General features: G+C 44.5%; 1 protein-coding gene across 1 annotated transcript; it reads right to left on the bottom strand.

Annotated features, from left to right (window-relative positions):
- Positions 1-97: 97 nt before the first annotated feature.
- Pnrc2 (proline rich nuclear receptor coactivator 2) lies at positions 98-3,821 on the bottom strand. Its single transcript, XM_004657518.2, has 3 exons — positions 3,664-3,821; positions 2,626-2,831; positions 98-1,912 (listed from the first exon to the last, which is right to left on the bottom strand). The coding sequence occupies exon 3, from the start codon at positions 1,891-1,893 to the stop codon at positions 1,477-1,479; it is 417 nt and encodes a 138-aa protein (XP_004657575.2). The 5' UTR covers positions 1,894-1,912; positions 2,626-2,831; positions 3,664-3,821; the 3' UTR covers positions 98-1,476.
- Between the last annotated feature and the right edge of the window lie 11,806 nt (positions 3,822-15,627).

Here is a 15,627-nt window from a genome sequence, read left to right as displayed (position 1 = left end):
TTCATAGGCATGTGCCTAACTGCTAAATCATCTCTCCAGCCCCTTTTTAATAACATTGCAAGGAAATTAAGTGAATCCAAGGTAAATGACAGCCAAATAGTCTTATCAACATAAGTTATTTAATAAAAGCAAGCTACTGAGCAGAATTTATTTTTAATTTCATGGTTCAAACACATCAGATGCATTAAGTAACCCCATCCTTTCTTTTGTGGACTCCTCCCATTCTTGGAAGTCTTCCTTGATTTCTTTAATCTACTTTAAATTGCTTCATAAGATTTCCACATTGCATCAGAATTTGGAAAATTACAACTTAGCTAACTTGCCTTGTCAACAGCAAAATATGGGTATCAAATTAGTAGCATTAACAGCTATTAGTATTTTCACCCTTTGGGTTGAGGTTACACCTTTTGCCTTAGTCTCCCTAAATTGCACTTAATCACCAAGCATCAGAGCCACTGGAACCAAGCACTGTCTCATCAGGATTGGTGAAAACAAAAATGAATCTTTGGGTTTAAAGATGGGAATAGAGTGGAGATCCTGTACTAAATTTTAAATCTCAAAAATAAGAAATGTCTTAGCAGCTTAAATCTTTTAATATAAGCTTAATATTAGGCTTTACTTTGATATGTAGCTTAAAATCAAATCAATTGTACATACACTGGCACTTTAGCATGAGGGTAAGCTTCTTTAAAATAATTGGGGACCTTTAAAATTAGGCCCTCGTAGAAAAAAGTCCATGGTCATACATCTAGCAAATTCATACTAAAATAGTCTTTGTAGGATGAAAGAAAATCTTACATATGTTACAAGCATATTACATGTATTTACATGGCTCTTTCTTCTCTAGATACTTAAATCAGTTTTTAAAAAATTAGTCCATCTGCAGGCTGATGCATATCCACTATACTTAAGAAACACACAAAGCCAGGCATGGTGGCACATACCTTTAATCCCAGCGCACTTGGGAGGCTGAGGTAGGATCACTGAGTTCAGGGCCAGCCTGGGCTAGAGTGAGATCCAAAAAACGGGCCACTTGGCCATAGACTGCTTTGTTCTAGCAAGCCCTGATTGACCTTCACACATACACCAATTAGTAAGTACAATTTAGTAAAATGAGATCTTTAGTAAAAATTCATTTTCTTTTGGCAGTTAGGTGCCTTTAGGATATTTAATTTCCTAATGTCTACATTTTTCAGTTCCTGTATATTTCAGCTATATATAACCTGACTGACTGTAAACTACTGTCTCCACAATTGACAATTTTAAAAGTCACCTATTTCCCAAATCAACCTGAATGGTTCACTTGTATCGAGTACAGTTATTTAAGTTGCACTGATATGTCACCATGCAAACAGCACATAAATGATAGTCTTGATTATATTTGTAAATTACAAGTTTTACCTCCTTAAGTCAATTTGGTTCAGACCAATTCATGACTATGTAAACAGTGCTAAATTTAAATATTAGTACTTCATCTTAAACTTGTACTTTAAGTAAGGTTTTAAGTTGAAAAGTCATTATTTCCTTATCTGAAGGATTAAATGAAACTGGAACCCAGTGGCTTGGTGGCTTGGGAAGAACACTTGGTGATGGTGGCTCACTAAACTTGGCTCCAGCATAGTTCTGGTTAGTTTGAGATTTAAAAAGCAAACTGGGACTTGATAGACTAGCGTTCCAATTTGGATTACTAGAAAAATTGTTCTTCCCGCCATTTTGCATAGCCTGCCATGCAGCTGCTGATGAGTTGTAACTGTGTCCTCGTTCTTTTTTCTTGTGAACAATCTTCATCTGGGAATTCTGATCCTTAGTCTTCTGTCTAGTAAGCTGCTGTTGGTTCTTACTAACGTTTCTAGATTGAGGGGCTGGAATGTTATACCTCTCTCCGCCACCCATCGTTCAGCTTCTATGTCACCTGTAAGTAAACGCAAAGAAATATTAAGTACAATTCCAATTAAAAATTTCTGGGATTACTCACTTGAAAACCCATCCTACTTTCCTAAAATCTTACCGTGTAAAAAATTTTGCTTGTATAGCTCCAACTTTTTTTTTTTTTTTTTGAGGCAAGCCCAACAGACTGGCCTTTTTTGAGAGAAGGGAATCAGAGAATGGGCACATAAGAGCCTCCAGCCATTGCAAACAAACTCCACATGCACGCATCCCCCTATGCATCTGTCTTACATAAGGTCCTGGGGACCTTTGGCTTTATAGACAAATGCCTTAACCATTAAGCTAGGCTCTCCAGCCCCTAGCCTTTTTTGTTGTTCTTTTACATTGAGACAGGGTCTCACTTAAGTGGCCCTTTAACTTAAAGCGACCATTGGCCTCTTGAGTGCTGGATTACAGTTATGTACCTCAAGCTTGTATTACCTTCCTAAGAAAAATGATCCTACCTCAAACCCAGCTAAGGTCTTTCTTGAGCCCCATGCTGGCCTCTCAAATCCATGGTGATCCTCCTACTTGAGCCTTCCAAATGCTGGGCTTAAAGGCCAGTGCCACCACACCCAGCCTGACTATTTTTGAGGCCAAGCTGCACTGGATCTTACAGTCAGCCTTCCAAAGTCCACCAAACACAACTGCAGTCTTTTATAATGGCTTAGGATGGGTCTGTTACAAAATATTTTATACCTTTCAGTGTGGTTTTCAGATTGCAGGAATTCCACTACTTGTCCTCTTCCTTGCTGCCAAGCCCAGGATAATAGATGTTGCTTTCTGCCAGATCCTTTCCTTTGTCTCAATACATTAGTTTTCATGAGCCAATCTGCTGAGTTCAGCCTAGGAGCTGAGGCCAACATCTGAGTCTCCTCAGCACACAAGTTTGAGAGAAGTCCTAGCTAGAAAAGAAAAGGTTATTTGATTACTTCAAGAACCAGAGGAGAGAGAGAGTGATCCGATTTCCTAGACGATGGCTTCCTTTGGACATCTTTAACTGCTAGTAAAAAAAATTTTATCAAGCTTTGGGAAATGTCTTTGGAAGTATCTGCTGATCCTACAAGTTGTTTTTAGAAATTCACCTTTATGACCACACCAAGTAACTGACTTATTAAAAGTTATCTGTAGCTAGGCGTGGTGGCACACGCCCTTAATCCCAACACTAGGGAGACAGGATGGCCGTGAGTTCGAGGGCAGCCGAGGGTCAATATTTTTTGGCCAGGCGTGATTATGCTCCCTTATAATCCCAGTACAGCGGAGGCTGAGAGAAAAGGATCACTGTGAGTTCAAGGCCAACGTGATCTACACAGATCTTGCCTCGGAAAAAGATAAGCATATATACTTATATTCCCTATTTCCTACAGAGATAATGCTTTTTTCCAATATTGCGACACTATAAGCGTCCTCATGCCAAGCTTCCCCTCCATGTAAAGTCCTTCCTTTGCCCGGGGCTCCCTGTGTCGTGTTTTCTCAAGCCTGAACCCGTCTTTTCCATCCAAACACGTCTCCCTAGAGCCCGCAGTCCGACCGTCGGGTTTCCTCTTCAGGGAAGGAACTAGATCCCCACGCGCATCTCTCCCCAGGGGATGGGCTGCACCTCAATAAATCCAGTTCGAGCCCGAGGCCCGGCTCGGGGAGGGCCCTGCCGAGCGAGGGCTGCGCGCGCCGGCTCCGGATCCCTCCTCGCCAACAATGGAGAAGGCGGGAGCCAACATGGCCGCGCCACCTACTCACCGACTTCGAGCTGACTGCCGCGGCGGAGGCTCGCTCCCGATCCACGAAGCCTCCCTCCCTCTCCAGGGAGAGCCGAGGTACGGATGGAACGCAGCCCGCGAGCACCTCCGAGCGAGCGAGCGAGCGAGCCACTGAACTCTCCTGCGTCTACCGACAAAATGGAGGGTCCGGCGAGCTCCGAAAGAGGGCCGGAGACTCGGCGGCCAATCAGGACGCGGCGGTGGGAAGCGCGGCCAATGAGCAGCGGACCACCGCCTGTTGCTGAGGCAGGCCGCGTTTAGGGCGGGGAGGTGGATGTTGTTGAGGGTTTGAAATCCTGCGGGAGGAGCATGTCGGGAATAACGGCCTGGACGGGCCGGCTTCCGTACGTGCACCCGGGGAGCTTCCGCTGGTTCCGTGCTCTCCGGGAGGGTCCGGCCAGGGGGGCGCAAACAATCGAGGCGATTCAGCCCTTCGGCTCGCGCCCTCCCGGGCACTGCCGAGTGCGACTCACCAGTGGCTTAGGCGATATCTTTTTCCCCTTTCTTTTTTGGTTTTTCGAAATAGCATCTCGCTGTAGTCCAGGCGGACCTGGAATTCACTATGTAGTCTCAGGGTGGCCTCGAACTTTCGGCGATCCTCCTCCTGCCTCTGCCTCTTGAGTGCTGGGATTATAGGTGTGCGCCACCGCTCTCGGTTTAAATTAATACTTTATTGCAAGGAGAGAGAGAATGGGCGTGCCAGGGTCTCCCTCCACTGCAAAGGTACTCCAGACGCTTGCACTGGCTGCCTTGTGCATCTGGCTTTAGGTGGGCCCTGGGGAATCGAATCCAGGCCTTCAAGCATTGCAAGTAAGCACCTAATCGCTGAGCAATCTCCAGCCCAGTAAACACTCATTTCTAGTGCCTGATGGATGGTGGCTCACCTGTATCGTCATCTCACATTTGAGGCCAGCCTAGGTAAAATAGCAAGACCCGGTCTCAAGAGCACAAAAGAATAAATAAACCAGTTAGATTGTTTTGGTTCTTTCCAGGTAGGGTCTCACTCTGTAGCTCAAGCTGGCTTTGATGGATTTCTTCCTACTGCTCAGCCTCCAAAGTACACCACCACGCCAAGCCAGAAATTTTTGAGACAGGGTCTCACTATGGAACTCGCTATGAAGCCTGTCCTCTGTCTTAGTTTCTTTTTTTTTAATATTTTATTTTATTTGACAGAGAAAGAGGGGGAGTGAGAGAGAATGGGAATGACAGGTCTTCCAACCACTGCAAACGAGTGCACCCCATTGTGCATCTGGCTAAAGTGGGTCCTAGGGAATGGAACCTGTGTCCTTTGGCTTTGCAGGCAAGTGCCTTAACCGCTAAGCCATCCCTCCAGCCTGCCTTACTTTATTGAGTTGCTAGTATTACAGGCCATGTGTCCAATGGGAGTTTCATCACCACAGCTTCATCTTCCCACCCTCCCCCTTCCCCAAAGCCAACCTGGACTACCAGAGACTGTGTAAACAAAGAAAACACTTAAGTGACTCCAAATTGTGATACAGAATAAAATCTAAACATTTAGAAAATTATTCACCAAGGCTCTGGGTCCATTGCGGAAGAGGTGGTGGAAAGAATGTAAGAGCCAAAGGAAGGGTAGGACTCCATACAATGTGCTCCTTATGGACACAAAATGGCCTGGATATCCATGGCCTCGCAGTACCTGACACTACCTGCACAAGACCATCATAAGAGGAAGAAAAGATCATGACATCAAAATTAAGAGAGGGCTGGAGAGATGGCTTAAGTGGTTAAGTGCTTGCCTATGAAGCCTAAGGACCCCAGTTCGAGGCTCTCTTCCTCCGGACCCACATTAGCCAGATGCACAAGGGGGCGCACGTGTCTGGAGTTCCTTTGCGGTGGCTGGAAGCCCTGGCATGCCCATTCTCTCTCTCGCTCTCTGCCTTTCTCCCTCCCTCTATCTCTATCTCTCTCTCTCTCTCTCTCTCTCTCTCTCTCTCTCTCTCTTTCTCTCTCTTTCTCTTTGTCACTCTCAAATAAATAAAAATAAAAATAAATTAAAAGAGAGACTGATTGAGATGGGGAGGGGATATGATGGAGAATGGAGTTTCAAAGGGGAAAGTGGGGGGAGGGAGAGTATTACCATGGGGTATTTTTTATAATCATGGAAGATGTTAATAAAAATTTGGAAAAAAGAAAATTATTCAAGGGCTAGAGATATGGCTCAGTGGTTAAGACGCTTGCCTACAAAGCCAAAGGACCCAGGTTCCATTGCCCAGGAGCCATTTAGTATGCTCACTTTGCTTTCTGCCCTGTGCTAGATTGTTTTGCTTGTCATTCAATCCTCATGGCAACTTTATCCAGTAGGTGCTATTTTATCTGGTGGGTGCCTTTCCGATCTCATCTGTATTCTTGGGCTGTCATTTTATTCTATTTTATTTTTTAAATATTTTATTTGAGAGAGAGAAAGAGGCAGTTAGAGAGAATGGGCACGCCAGGACCTCCAGCCACTACAAACAAACTCCAGATGCACGTGCCCCCTTGTACATCTGGATTACGTGGGTCCTGGGGAATCAAACCACAGGCAAATGCCTTAACCACTAAGCCATTTTCCCAGCCCCATGTTATTTTATTTTTTTCAGTCATTTTAAAGCAGATGCTAGTGGGAATGAATAAAGTCCAGTAGCAGAGCACTTGTCAGGCAGAATACCACACTAGGATCCCAGAGCGCAGGCTCCTGTTCTCTGTAGTTCTGAGTCACTTCTCTGTCCACCCAGCATTTCAAAGGTGCTTTGTCCAGAGCCGGGCATGCTGGCGCACCTCTTTAATCCAACACCTGGGAGGCAGAGGTAGGAGGATCACCATGAGTTCAAGGCCACCCTGAAATTACATAGTGAATTCAGGTCAGCCTGTGCTAGCGTGAAACTCTGTCTCAAAACATAATAAAATAAAATAATGGCTTCCCCAGACACAAAATGGCCTGGATATCCATGACCTCACAGTGCCTGACACTACCTACAAAAGACCATCATGACAGGAGGAAAAGATCATGACATCAAAGTAAAAATAAAAGAGATTGATTGAGAGGGGGAGGGGATATGATGGAAGGTGGAGTTTTAAAGGGGAAAGTCAAGCTGGGCGTGGTGGCCCACGCCTTTAATCCCAGCACTCGGGAGGCAGAGGTAGGAGGATCAGCGAGAGTTCGAGGCCACCCTGAGACTCCATGGTGAATTCCAGGTCAGCCTGGGCTAGAGTGAAACCTTATCTCGAAAAACAAAAAACAAATAAAAATAAATAAATAAATAAAGGGGAAAGTCGGGGAGGGAGGTGCATTATCATGGGCTATTGTTTACAATCATGGAAGTTGTTAATAAAATAAATAAATGAAATGCTCCTTTGTCCATAGCAGATACAGATGGACTGCTGCCCAGCTGTCCAACCTGCCATCTGGCTAAACCAGCTTCTGTGCCACAAGGTCAGAGTCAGATTGCCCTTGAGAGTGTTCTCAGGGCTCTTGCTGTTTCCTTGTTTCCCCACACCTTGTCAAGTTAATTCCAGCCTCATTCATTAATATCAACCAAGCCCACAGCAACTCAGAAGGCATTAAAAATAAGGCCCTCCTTGGGACATCTTATAGAGCCTCTGCCTGTGTACCATGCTGGTCTTTAAAATTAGTTACACTGACACAATTGAATTACTTATCCTTGAATTAAATAGGAAAATGTGGATGCAAACAGTGACCTGAGACTGTGAGCCAAATGCATAATAAATACATGGGTGTTTACTACAAAATGCTTATGAGGTCAAGAGTTATTTAGTGTCTGTTTTGTGCCAGGCCCTCTGCCAAACCCTGCAGTTATGAAAGTAAAGGAGGCTCTGTCTGGATCCCAAAGGAGGTCAAAAACTGCTTGCTTTTCTATTTCCCAAAGGGAAGCTGAGGTCTGGGGACATTTGTCATCTACATTCTGCCGCAAACATCAACACCAGGGAATGCCAACTCTAGACTTAAATATCAACCTGCTAATTCTACTTAGCAAGAGAGGTCCAGCTAAAAAAAAAAAAATAAATAAATAAATAAAAAAAATTCACAAGAGAGTCTTTTGAAATACGTATTGAAATTAACAAAACTAAATGAAAAGGACATGTTTCCAAAAACTTGGCTTTAGAGGCAGATGGGTAAGTTGTAGGCTGATTTTACTATTTATTTGTGAATAGAGAGAGAAACAATGGATGCATGAGGCCTCTTACTGCTTGCTATAAATGAATTCAAGACGCATGTGCCGCATGTGCACCTGACTTTTATATCTGGCTAGGAACTGAAGCCCAGCCAGCAAGCTTTGCAAGCAAGTGCAAGCAATGAGCTATCTCCCCAGCCCATGATTTTAGACCCTAGAGGGCAAGAGGAATTGAAGCGGTCACTTAGATGTACCCCAAAACAAGCCTCTAGTCGCACTAACTGGCTTGCAGGCTAGGTTTACTTCAGACAGGGCTGTTCCTTCTTCAAGCTCATTATGAATTCACTGTCCACTTCCCTGTTTATGGGGCTGTCAGCTGATAGCTTATTTCAGTTAGAAGCAGCAATTTTTTTGTTTTGTTTTTTGAAGGTAGGGTCTCGCTCTAGCTCAGGCTGACCTGGAATTCACTATGTAGTCTCAGGGTGGCCTTGAACTCACAGTGATCCTCCTACCTTTGCCTCCCAAGTATTGGGATTAAAGGCGTGCGCCACCATGCCCAGCTCAAGCAAATTCTTGACACTTGCCAAAAGGAAAGGAGATCACCTGCCCTGGGCTTCCAAGCACTTCAGACCTCTGATCTTGCCAAGCTAGTGTTAAAACACACACCCTTCTCCACATTAGCTGTTTGTTTCCTGAGGAAGCATCTAGGGCAGTTCCACAAGCTCACACATTCCGAAGAACTTACAAATTCTACTATTGGCCATGACAGCCATTTCACTCTAATTACTAAATGGGGCACAGGAAGTCAGTGGGAAACTCCCATACCTCATATGACTGACCGAGGAGTTCAGACTTCAAGACTTACAAAAGATTCTGATGCCATAATGCCATCCTAGAATCAGAATCTTTGGGGAATGGGCCTGTGAGTATTCCAGTCCAGCTAATTCCAATGTCGCATTCTTTTTAAAAAAATATTTGAGAGAAAGAAAGAGAGAAGGGGCATGCCAGGGCCTTTAGCCACTGGTAACAAACTCTAGATGCATGTGCCACTGTGTGCAGCTGGCTTACATGGGTACTGGGGGATGGAACCTGGGCCCCTAGGCTTCACAGGCAAGCACCTTAACCACTAAGCCATCTCTCCAGCCCTTAATGTCTCATTAGCATTGCCACTTGCTCTAAGTTTTTCTTCCCTGAATTTTTGTTGTCACTGTTTGTTTGCTTGTTTTCAAGGCAAGGTCTCATTCTAGCCCAGGCTGACCTCAAACTCACAGATCCTCCTACCTCACCCTCATAAGTGCTAGAGATAAAGATGTGCGCCACCATGCCCAGTTTAATGTGTCTATGTCTTTCTTTTTCTTGTTTGTTTTGTTTTGTTTTGAGGTAGGGTCTCACTCTAGCCTAGGCTGACCTGGAATTTACTATGTAGTCTCAGGGTGGCCTTGAACTCACAGCGATCCTCCTTACCTCTGCCTCAATGGGGATTAAAGGCATTAGCCACCACACCTGGATAATGTGTGTATTTCAAAATGAGGGCTGGTTTGATTCTTCTTTAAGCTCATTATGAATTTGTGTCTACTTAAGTGTTCGCAGATCTGTCAGCTGGTAGCTGGCATGGAACTCACTGTATAACCACGGATGACCTTGAATTTCTGATCCTTCTGCCTCCACCTTCCCAGCACTAGCAGTACTGTCTGCACTTCCAGCCTGGTTTATGTGGTGCTGGGCCTCTTGCATGCTGGACAGGCACTCTACCAACTGAGCTCCATCCTTGGTCTCCTACTCTTAAGTTTTTCTATGACAGTCCCTTGTTGTAGAGCTGCATGTATGAAGGAATTGCTCCATTTCCTGTGAAGTTCTCAAACAACAACAAAATGAAAAAGCAGTTTCTGAACATCCAGGGTTATTTAGCTTTTAATAAAAATGTTTTTATTTGCACATGTGTATGTGTGTATGGGCACTCCATGGCCTCTTGCCACTGCAAACAAACACCAGACTGTTGGGCCACTCTTTGCATCCAGCTTACATGGGTGGCTTGGGCCTTGAACCTGGGCAGGCAGGCTTTGTAAGCAAGTGCCTTTAACTGTTGAGCCATTTTTCCAACCCCTGCTGGCCTCAAACTCACGGCAATCCTCCTACCTTCCAAGTGCTGTTAAAGGCGTGCACCATCATGCCTGGCTTTAAGAATATATATTTTATTTATTTGTTTGAGAGAGAAAGAGGCAGATAGAGAATGGGGCACACCGGGGCCTCTAGCCACTGCAAATGAACTCCAGACACATGCACCACCTTGCATCTGGCTTACGTGACTACTGGGGAATCAAACCTAGGTCCTTAGGCTTCACAGGCAAGTGCCTCAATCGCTAAGCCATCTCTCCAGCCCCATGCCTGGCTTGTACAGAAATTTTATCATTTGCTTGTGTGTGTTGTTGTTGCTGCTGCTATAGCAGCATCTAGAGGAGGATATGAGATGTCCCCTTCAATCACTCATCCCCCTGGTTTTTCCTTGTGAAGGAGTCTCTTACTGATCCTAGAGTTTGCTGTTTATGAACTCCAGTGATTCTCAGGTTATGGGTGTTACAGATGTGCATGGCCACCCCCAGATGTTCAAATGACGGGATATGTAGTCAGCTCCATGTGGCTGGGATGACTATCGAGCCAGACAGTTTATTAGAGGAAGGGATTTATTTCAGGCTGTGGCATCCAGAAGTTCCATCAGTGGCAGAAGAAGCTGGTTTCCTTTCATAGATCCAAGCAGAGAGACACCACCAACAGCCCAGCACAAACAGAACAGCTCAAACTGCTCTCCAAGTGCCTTTGGGCTGGAATGAAGATCTGCCCCCAAACACCTTAGGACTGCACTCAGATCAACCCACAGTGACATGCCCCTTCTTTCTGGAATCTGCTTGCTAGGGTCAAAAGTAGGAAGCTTACTCAAAATTGCCTGAGTCTATGGGGCCATACAAACAAACTACCACAAGTCAATTCTAGGAAGTTGAACTTCAGCAGTTCCAGGCCCCCACAGGCCCTCATGCCCAGAAATCCCACTCAACTGCTGAGCCATCTTTCTAGCCTTTAGCTTAGCTTTTTATTTTATTTTATTTTATTTTATTTTATTTTATTTTATTTTATTTTATTTTATTTTATTATTTATTTATTTGAGAGTGACAGAGAGAGAAAGAAGGAGAGAGAGAGAGAATGGGTGCGCCAGGGCCTCCGGCCACTGCAAACAAACTCCACATGCATACACCCCCTTGTACATCTGACTAATGTGGGTCCTGGGGAATCAAGCCTCAAACCGGGTCCTTAGGCTTCACAGGCAAGCACTTAACCCCTAAGCCATCTCTCCAGCCCAGCTTTTTATTTTAAATATATTTTTATTATGTTTGTTTCTTTTTGAGATAGGGTCTTGCTCCAGCCCAGGCTGACCTGGAATTCACTATGTAGTCTCAGGGTGGCCTTGAATTTATGGTAATCTTCCTACAGCTGCCTCCCAAGTGCTGGGATGAAAGATGTATACCACCACACCTGGTCTTAGCTTTTTGTTTGTTTTTCAAGGTAGGGTCGCACTGTAGCCTCGGCTGACCTAGAATTCACTCTGTACTCTCAGGGTGGCCTCAAACTCATGGTAATCCTCCTACCTCTGCCTCCCAAATGCTGGGATTAAAGACGTGTACCACCACACCTGGTATTAGCTTAGCTTTTTTTGTTGTTTTTGTTTGTTTGTTTCTTTTTCAAGGCAGGGTCTCACTGACCTAGAATTTACTCTGTAGTCCCAGGGTGGCCTCAACTAATGGTAATCCTCCTACCTCTGCCTCCCAAGGGCTGGAATGAACGGTGTGCACTACCATGCCGGGCTTTTAGCTTAGCTTTTGAAGGCAGCTATTTTTTGAAGGTGTACTCCTGGGCTCTGCCACACCAGGCCCCTGGTTGGTCTTTGGTCCCAGCTATTCATTGCTTGCCTATTCCCTTCCCCTGAGAGCTGAGCATCTAGTCCTTCAGACAGAAGCTGGAAAACCCAGACATGAGCAAGAAGCTTGATAAGAGGGACCAAAATAAGGCCAAAGCTGACAACAGTCCAAGAAGGAAAAAATAAAAAATAAAAGCCCACCCTTATGTGGGAAACCATACCACCTGTCTCCCAGCTATTCACACCACAGCAAAGAACAGACATTCTCTCCTCAGAAATAAGGGAGTTGGGCTCAGGCTGTAGTTCAATGGGAGAACGCTTGCCTGGCATGTGCAAGACCATGGGTTCCATCCAAAGCACCTCAGAATAAAGAACAAGAATGATAATCACTTCTTGGCTTTTTGGTGAAGATCAACTGAAGAGTGGTAGGCACTAAAGAGAATCCACACGTGATGGTTAATCTTCAGTGTCAACTTTACAGGATTTGGAATCACCTAGGAGACACACTGTCTAAAAACTAATAATAGCTGGCTGTGGTGGCGCACACCTTTAATCCCAGCACTTGGGAGGCAGAGGTAGGAGGATTGCTATGAGTTTGAGGCCACCCTGAGACTCCATAGTGAATTCCAGGTCAGCCTGGACTAGAGCAAGACCCAACCTTGAAACACCTAAAATAAAATAAAATGCAATAAATAATAATAATAGCAATAACAAACTAAGCCTAGTTTAGTTTGGTGATGCATGCCTGTAATTCCAACACCTGGGAGGTAGAGGCAGTAGGATCACCAGGTCAAGATCATTCCCAGTTACATAGTAATTTCAAAGTCATCCTGGGCTATATATATGAGATCCTGTCTAGTAAATAAAACAAAAATTCCTAATTATAGCCCGGCGTGGTGGTGCACGCCCTTAATCTCAGCACTCCGAGACAGAGGTAGGAGGATCACCATGAGTTCGAGGCCACTTTGAGACTACATAGTGAATTCCAGGTCAGCCTGGACTAGAGTGAAACCCTACCTCGAAAAATAAAAATCCTAATTATGCAATTACTAAGTTATATGATAAACATATAGGTAAGTTTTTGTTTTTTGATTTTTTTCAATGTAGGGTCTCACTCTAGCCCAGGCTGACCTGGAATTCACTATGTAGTCACAGGGTAGCCTCGAACTCATGGTGATCTTCCTACCTCTGCCTCCTGAGTGCTGGGATTAAAGGTGTGTGCCACCACATAGGTGTTTTTATTTTGTTTTTGTTTTGTTTTGTTTTGTTTTGTTTTTTTAGTTAGAGTCAGAAAGAGTGAGAATGGGCATGCGATGGCCTCCAGCCACTGCAGATGAACTCCAGACACATGTGCCACCATGTGCATCTGGCTTACATGGGACCTGGAGAACTGAACCTGGGTCCTTAGGCTTTGCAGGCAAGCACCTTAACCATTAAGCCATCTCTCCAGTCCTTGGGTAAGGTTTTGATTCATATTACCAGATACTTTCTAGAAAATATGTATCCATACTAGACATGGTGGCTTACACCTGTAATCCCCACACTCAGGCAAGATGATAGCCACAAGTTAGAGGACACCATAGGCTACATAGTAAGTTTGAGGTCACTCACAATGAGACTATTTCAAACAAATAAAAAAAAAAAAAACAACAACAACAAAACAAGAATTGGGTTGGAGAGGTGGCTTAGTAGTTAAGGTGCTTGCCTGTGAAGCTTAAGACCCCATGTTTGACCCCCCAGGTCCCAAGTAAGCCAGATACACAAGGTGACACAAACACACACGCACACAAGATGGTGCACACGTCTGGAATTTAATTGCAGAGGCTAAAGATGCTGGTGCACCAATTCTTTATTTTTGTAATATTTTATTTTTATTTATTTATGTATTCAACAGAGAAAGACAGAGAGAGAATAGGCATTCCAGGGCCTCCAGCCACTGCAAACAAACTCCATATGTGTGTGTCCCCTTGTGCATCTGCCTAACATGGGTCCTGGGGAATCAAACCTGGGTCCTTTGGCTTTGCAGGCCAACGATTTATCTGCTAAGCCATCCCTCCAGCCCTGGTGCACCAATTCTGTCTCACTCGCTCTGCCTCTCTCTCTCAAATAAATAAATAAACAAACAAACAATTATGTGTCCATCTAAGTCCTCATCATAAAAGTACCAATCCAAGCCGGGCATGGTGGGGCACGCCTTTAATCCCAGCACTCTGGAAGCAAAGGTAGGAGGATCGCCATGAGTTTGAGGCCAGCCTTAGACTGCAGAGTGAATTCCAGGTCAGCCTGGCCAGAGTGAGACCCTACCTCAAAAAAACAAAAATAAATAAATAAATAAATAATAAAAGTACAAACCCAGTCCCAGCTCCTGACTTTGAGGATTCTGGTCTTTCATATTACTAATTATAGCGGAAATTAGATCTGTGATAAACTGAATTTATTTAAAAGAGAAATTGTGAAAATCTTTTTTTCTTTTTTTTTGGTTTTTCAAGGTAGGGTTTCACTCTATCCTGTGCTGACCTGGAATTCATTATGTAGTCACAGGTTGACCTGGAACTCACAGGGATCCTCTGACTTCTGCCTCCTGAATTCTGGGATTACAGGCACACGCCACCGTGCTGGGCATGAAAAGCCTTTTAAAAGGCATTTTTAGCTGGGTGTGGTGGCACATGCCTTTAATCCCAACACCCATTGAACTACAAAAATCTGGAATTTTCCACTGACTCAGGCAAGCCAATATTTGTCCTTTAGCTCACTGCTTAGGTTTGGGAAGAGACTATGAACCAAATTTCTCTGAATAAAGAGCCTGTGTTTTGACACAGACTAAAATTTGCATATCTTAAATAAATGATTAAAACAGCTTGGCCTAGTTGAAGCACAGTGTGATTTCACTCTTAAGGGACAGCTGGCTACAAGCCAACAGCTTCTAAAGCATAAGGAGGGGCTGGAGGGATGGATTAGCACTTAAAGTGCTTGCCTGAGAAGTCAAAGGACCCAGGTTCAATTCCTCAGTACTCACATAAGCCAGATACACAAAGTAGCACACGCATCTGGAGTTTATTTGCTGTGGCTGGAGTCCTTGGGGTGCCCATCCTCTCTCCCTCCCTCCCTCCCCTTTTCCTCTCTCCCTCTCCCTCCCCCCCCCTCGGATAATTAAATAAATAAAATATTTTTTAAAAGCATAAGGAATTCCTGTGAAGTGTCCTGTAGGAGGAAGGGTTAGTATGACGCCCCTCCCCTTTCTCCTCACGACAGGATCATGACATGTAGCCCAGGCTGGTCTCAAACTCAAGATCCCTAAACCTCCCAAGCGCTGGCATTAGACAATCACCACCAAGCCTGGCTTTGATCTGTCAATTCCAGTTCATTCCCCATGGTTGAACGTTATCAATATCTCCTTACCCTTCACTGTTCTGCTTTTATTTTGTTGTAAGTGACAGTTATGCAATTCACAAATGAGAATCGTTTGCATATTACAAATTAACTAATGAGGTCTGGGGACATAACTCCATTGTATATTGTTTGCCTAGCATATACGGGGATCCAGGTTCAACTTCCAGTAGTACCAGAAAAGCAAACATAGTCCTACCCATTAGACAGTAAGTCCTCAGTGCTTTACATCAGCAAGACACTACATGAGTAGCCACTTTATATGCATTATCTTATTTAACTCTCACAACAATCCTACTGGAGTCAATGGTAATTAGTATCCCCACTGGGCAAATGACAACATTGAGGTTAAGAGAGGTAAATGAAGTCTGGAGAGATGGCTCAATGGTTAAGGCACTTGCCTGCAAAGCCAATGGACCCATGTTTGATTCCCCAGGACCTATGTAAGCCAGATGCACAAGGTGGTACACGCATCTGGAGGTTGTTTGCAGTGGCTGAAGGCTATAGCATGCCCATTCTC

This window comes from Jaculus jaculus, chromosome 5 (assembly GCF_020740685.1).
Source record: "Jaculus jaculus isolate mJacJac1 chromosome 5, mJacJac1.mat.Y.cur, whole genome shotgun sequence".
Taxonomy (NCBI): domain Eukaryota; kingdom Metazoa; phylum Chordata; class Mammalia; order Rodentia; family Dipodidae; genus Jaculus; species Jaculus jaculus.
This window is presented reverse-complemented; position numbering and strand designations above follow the sequence as displayed.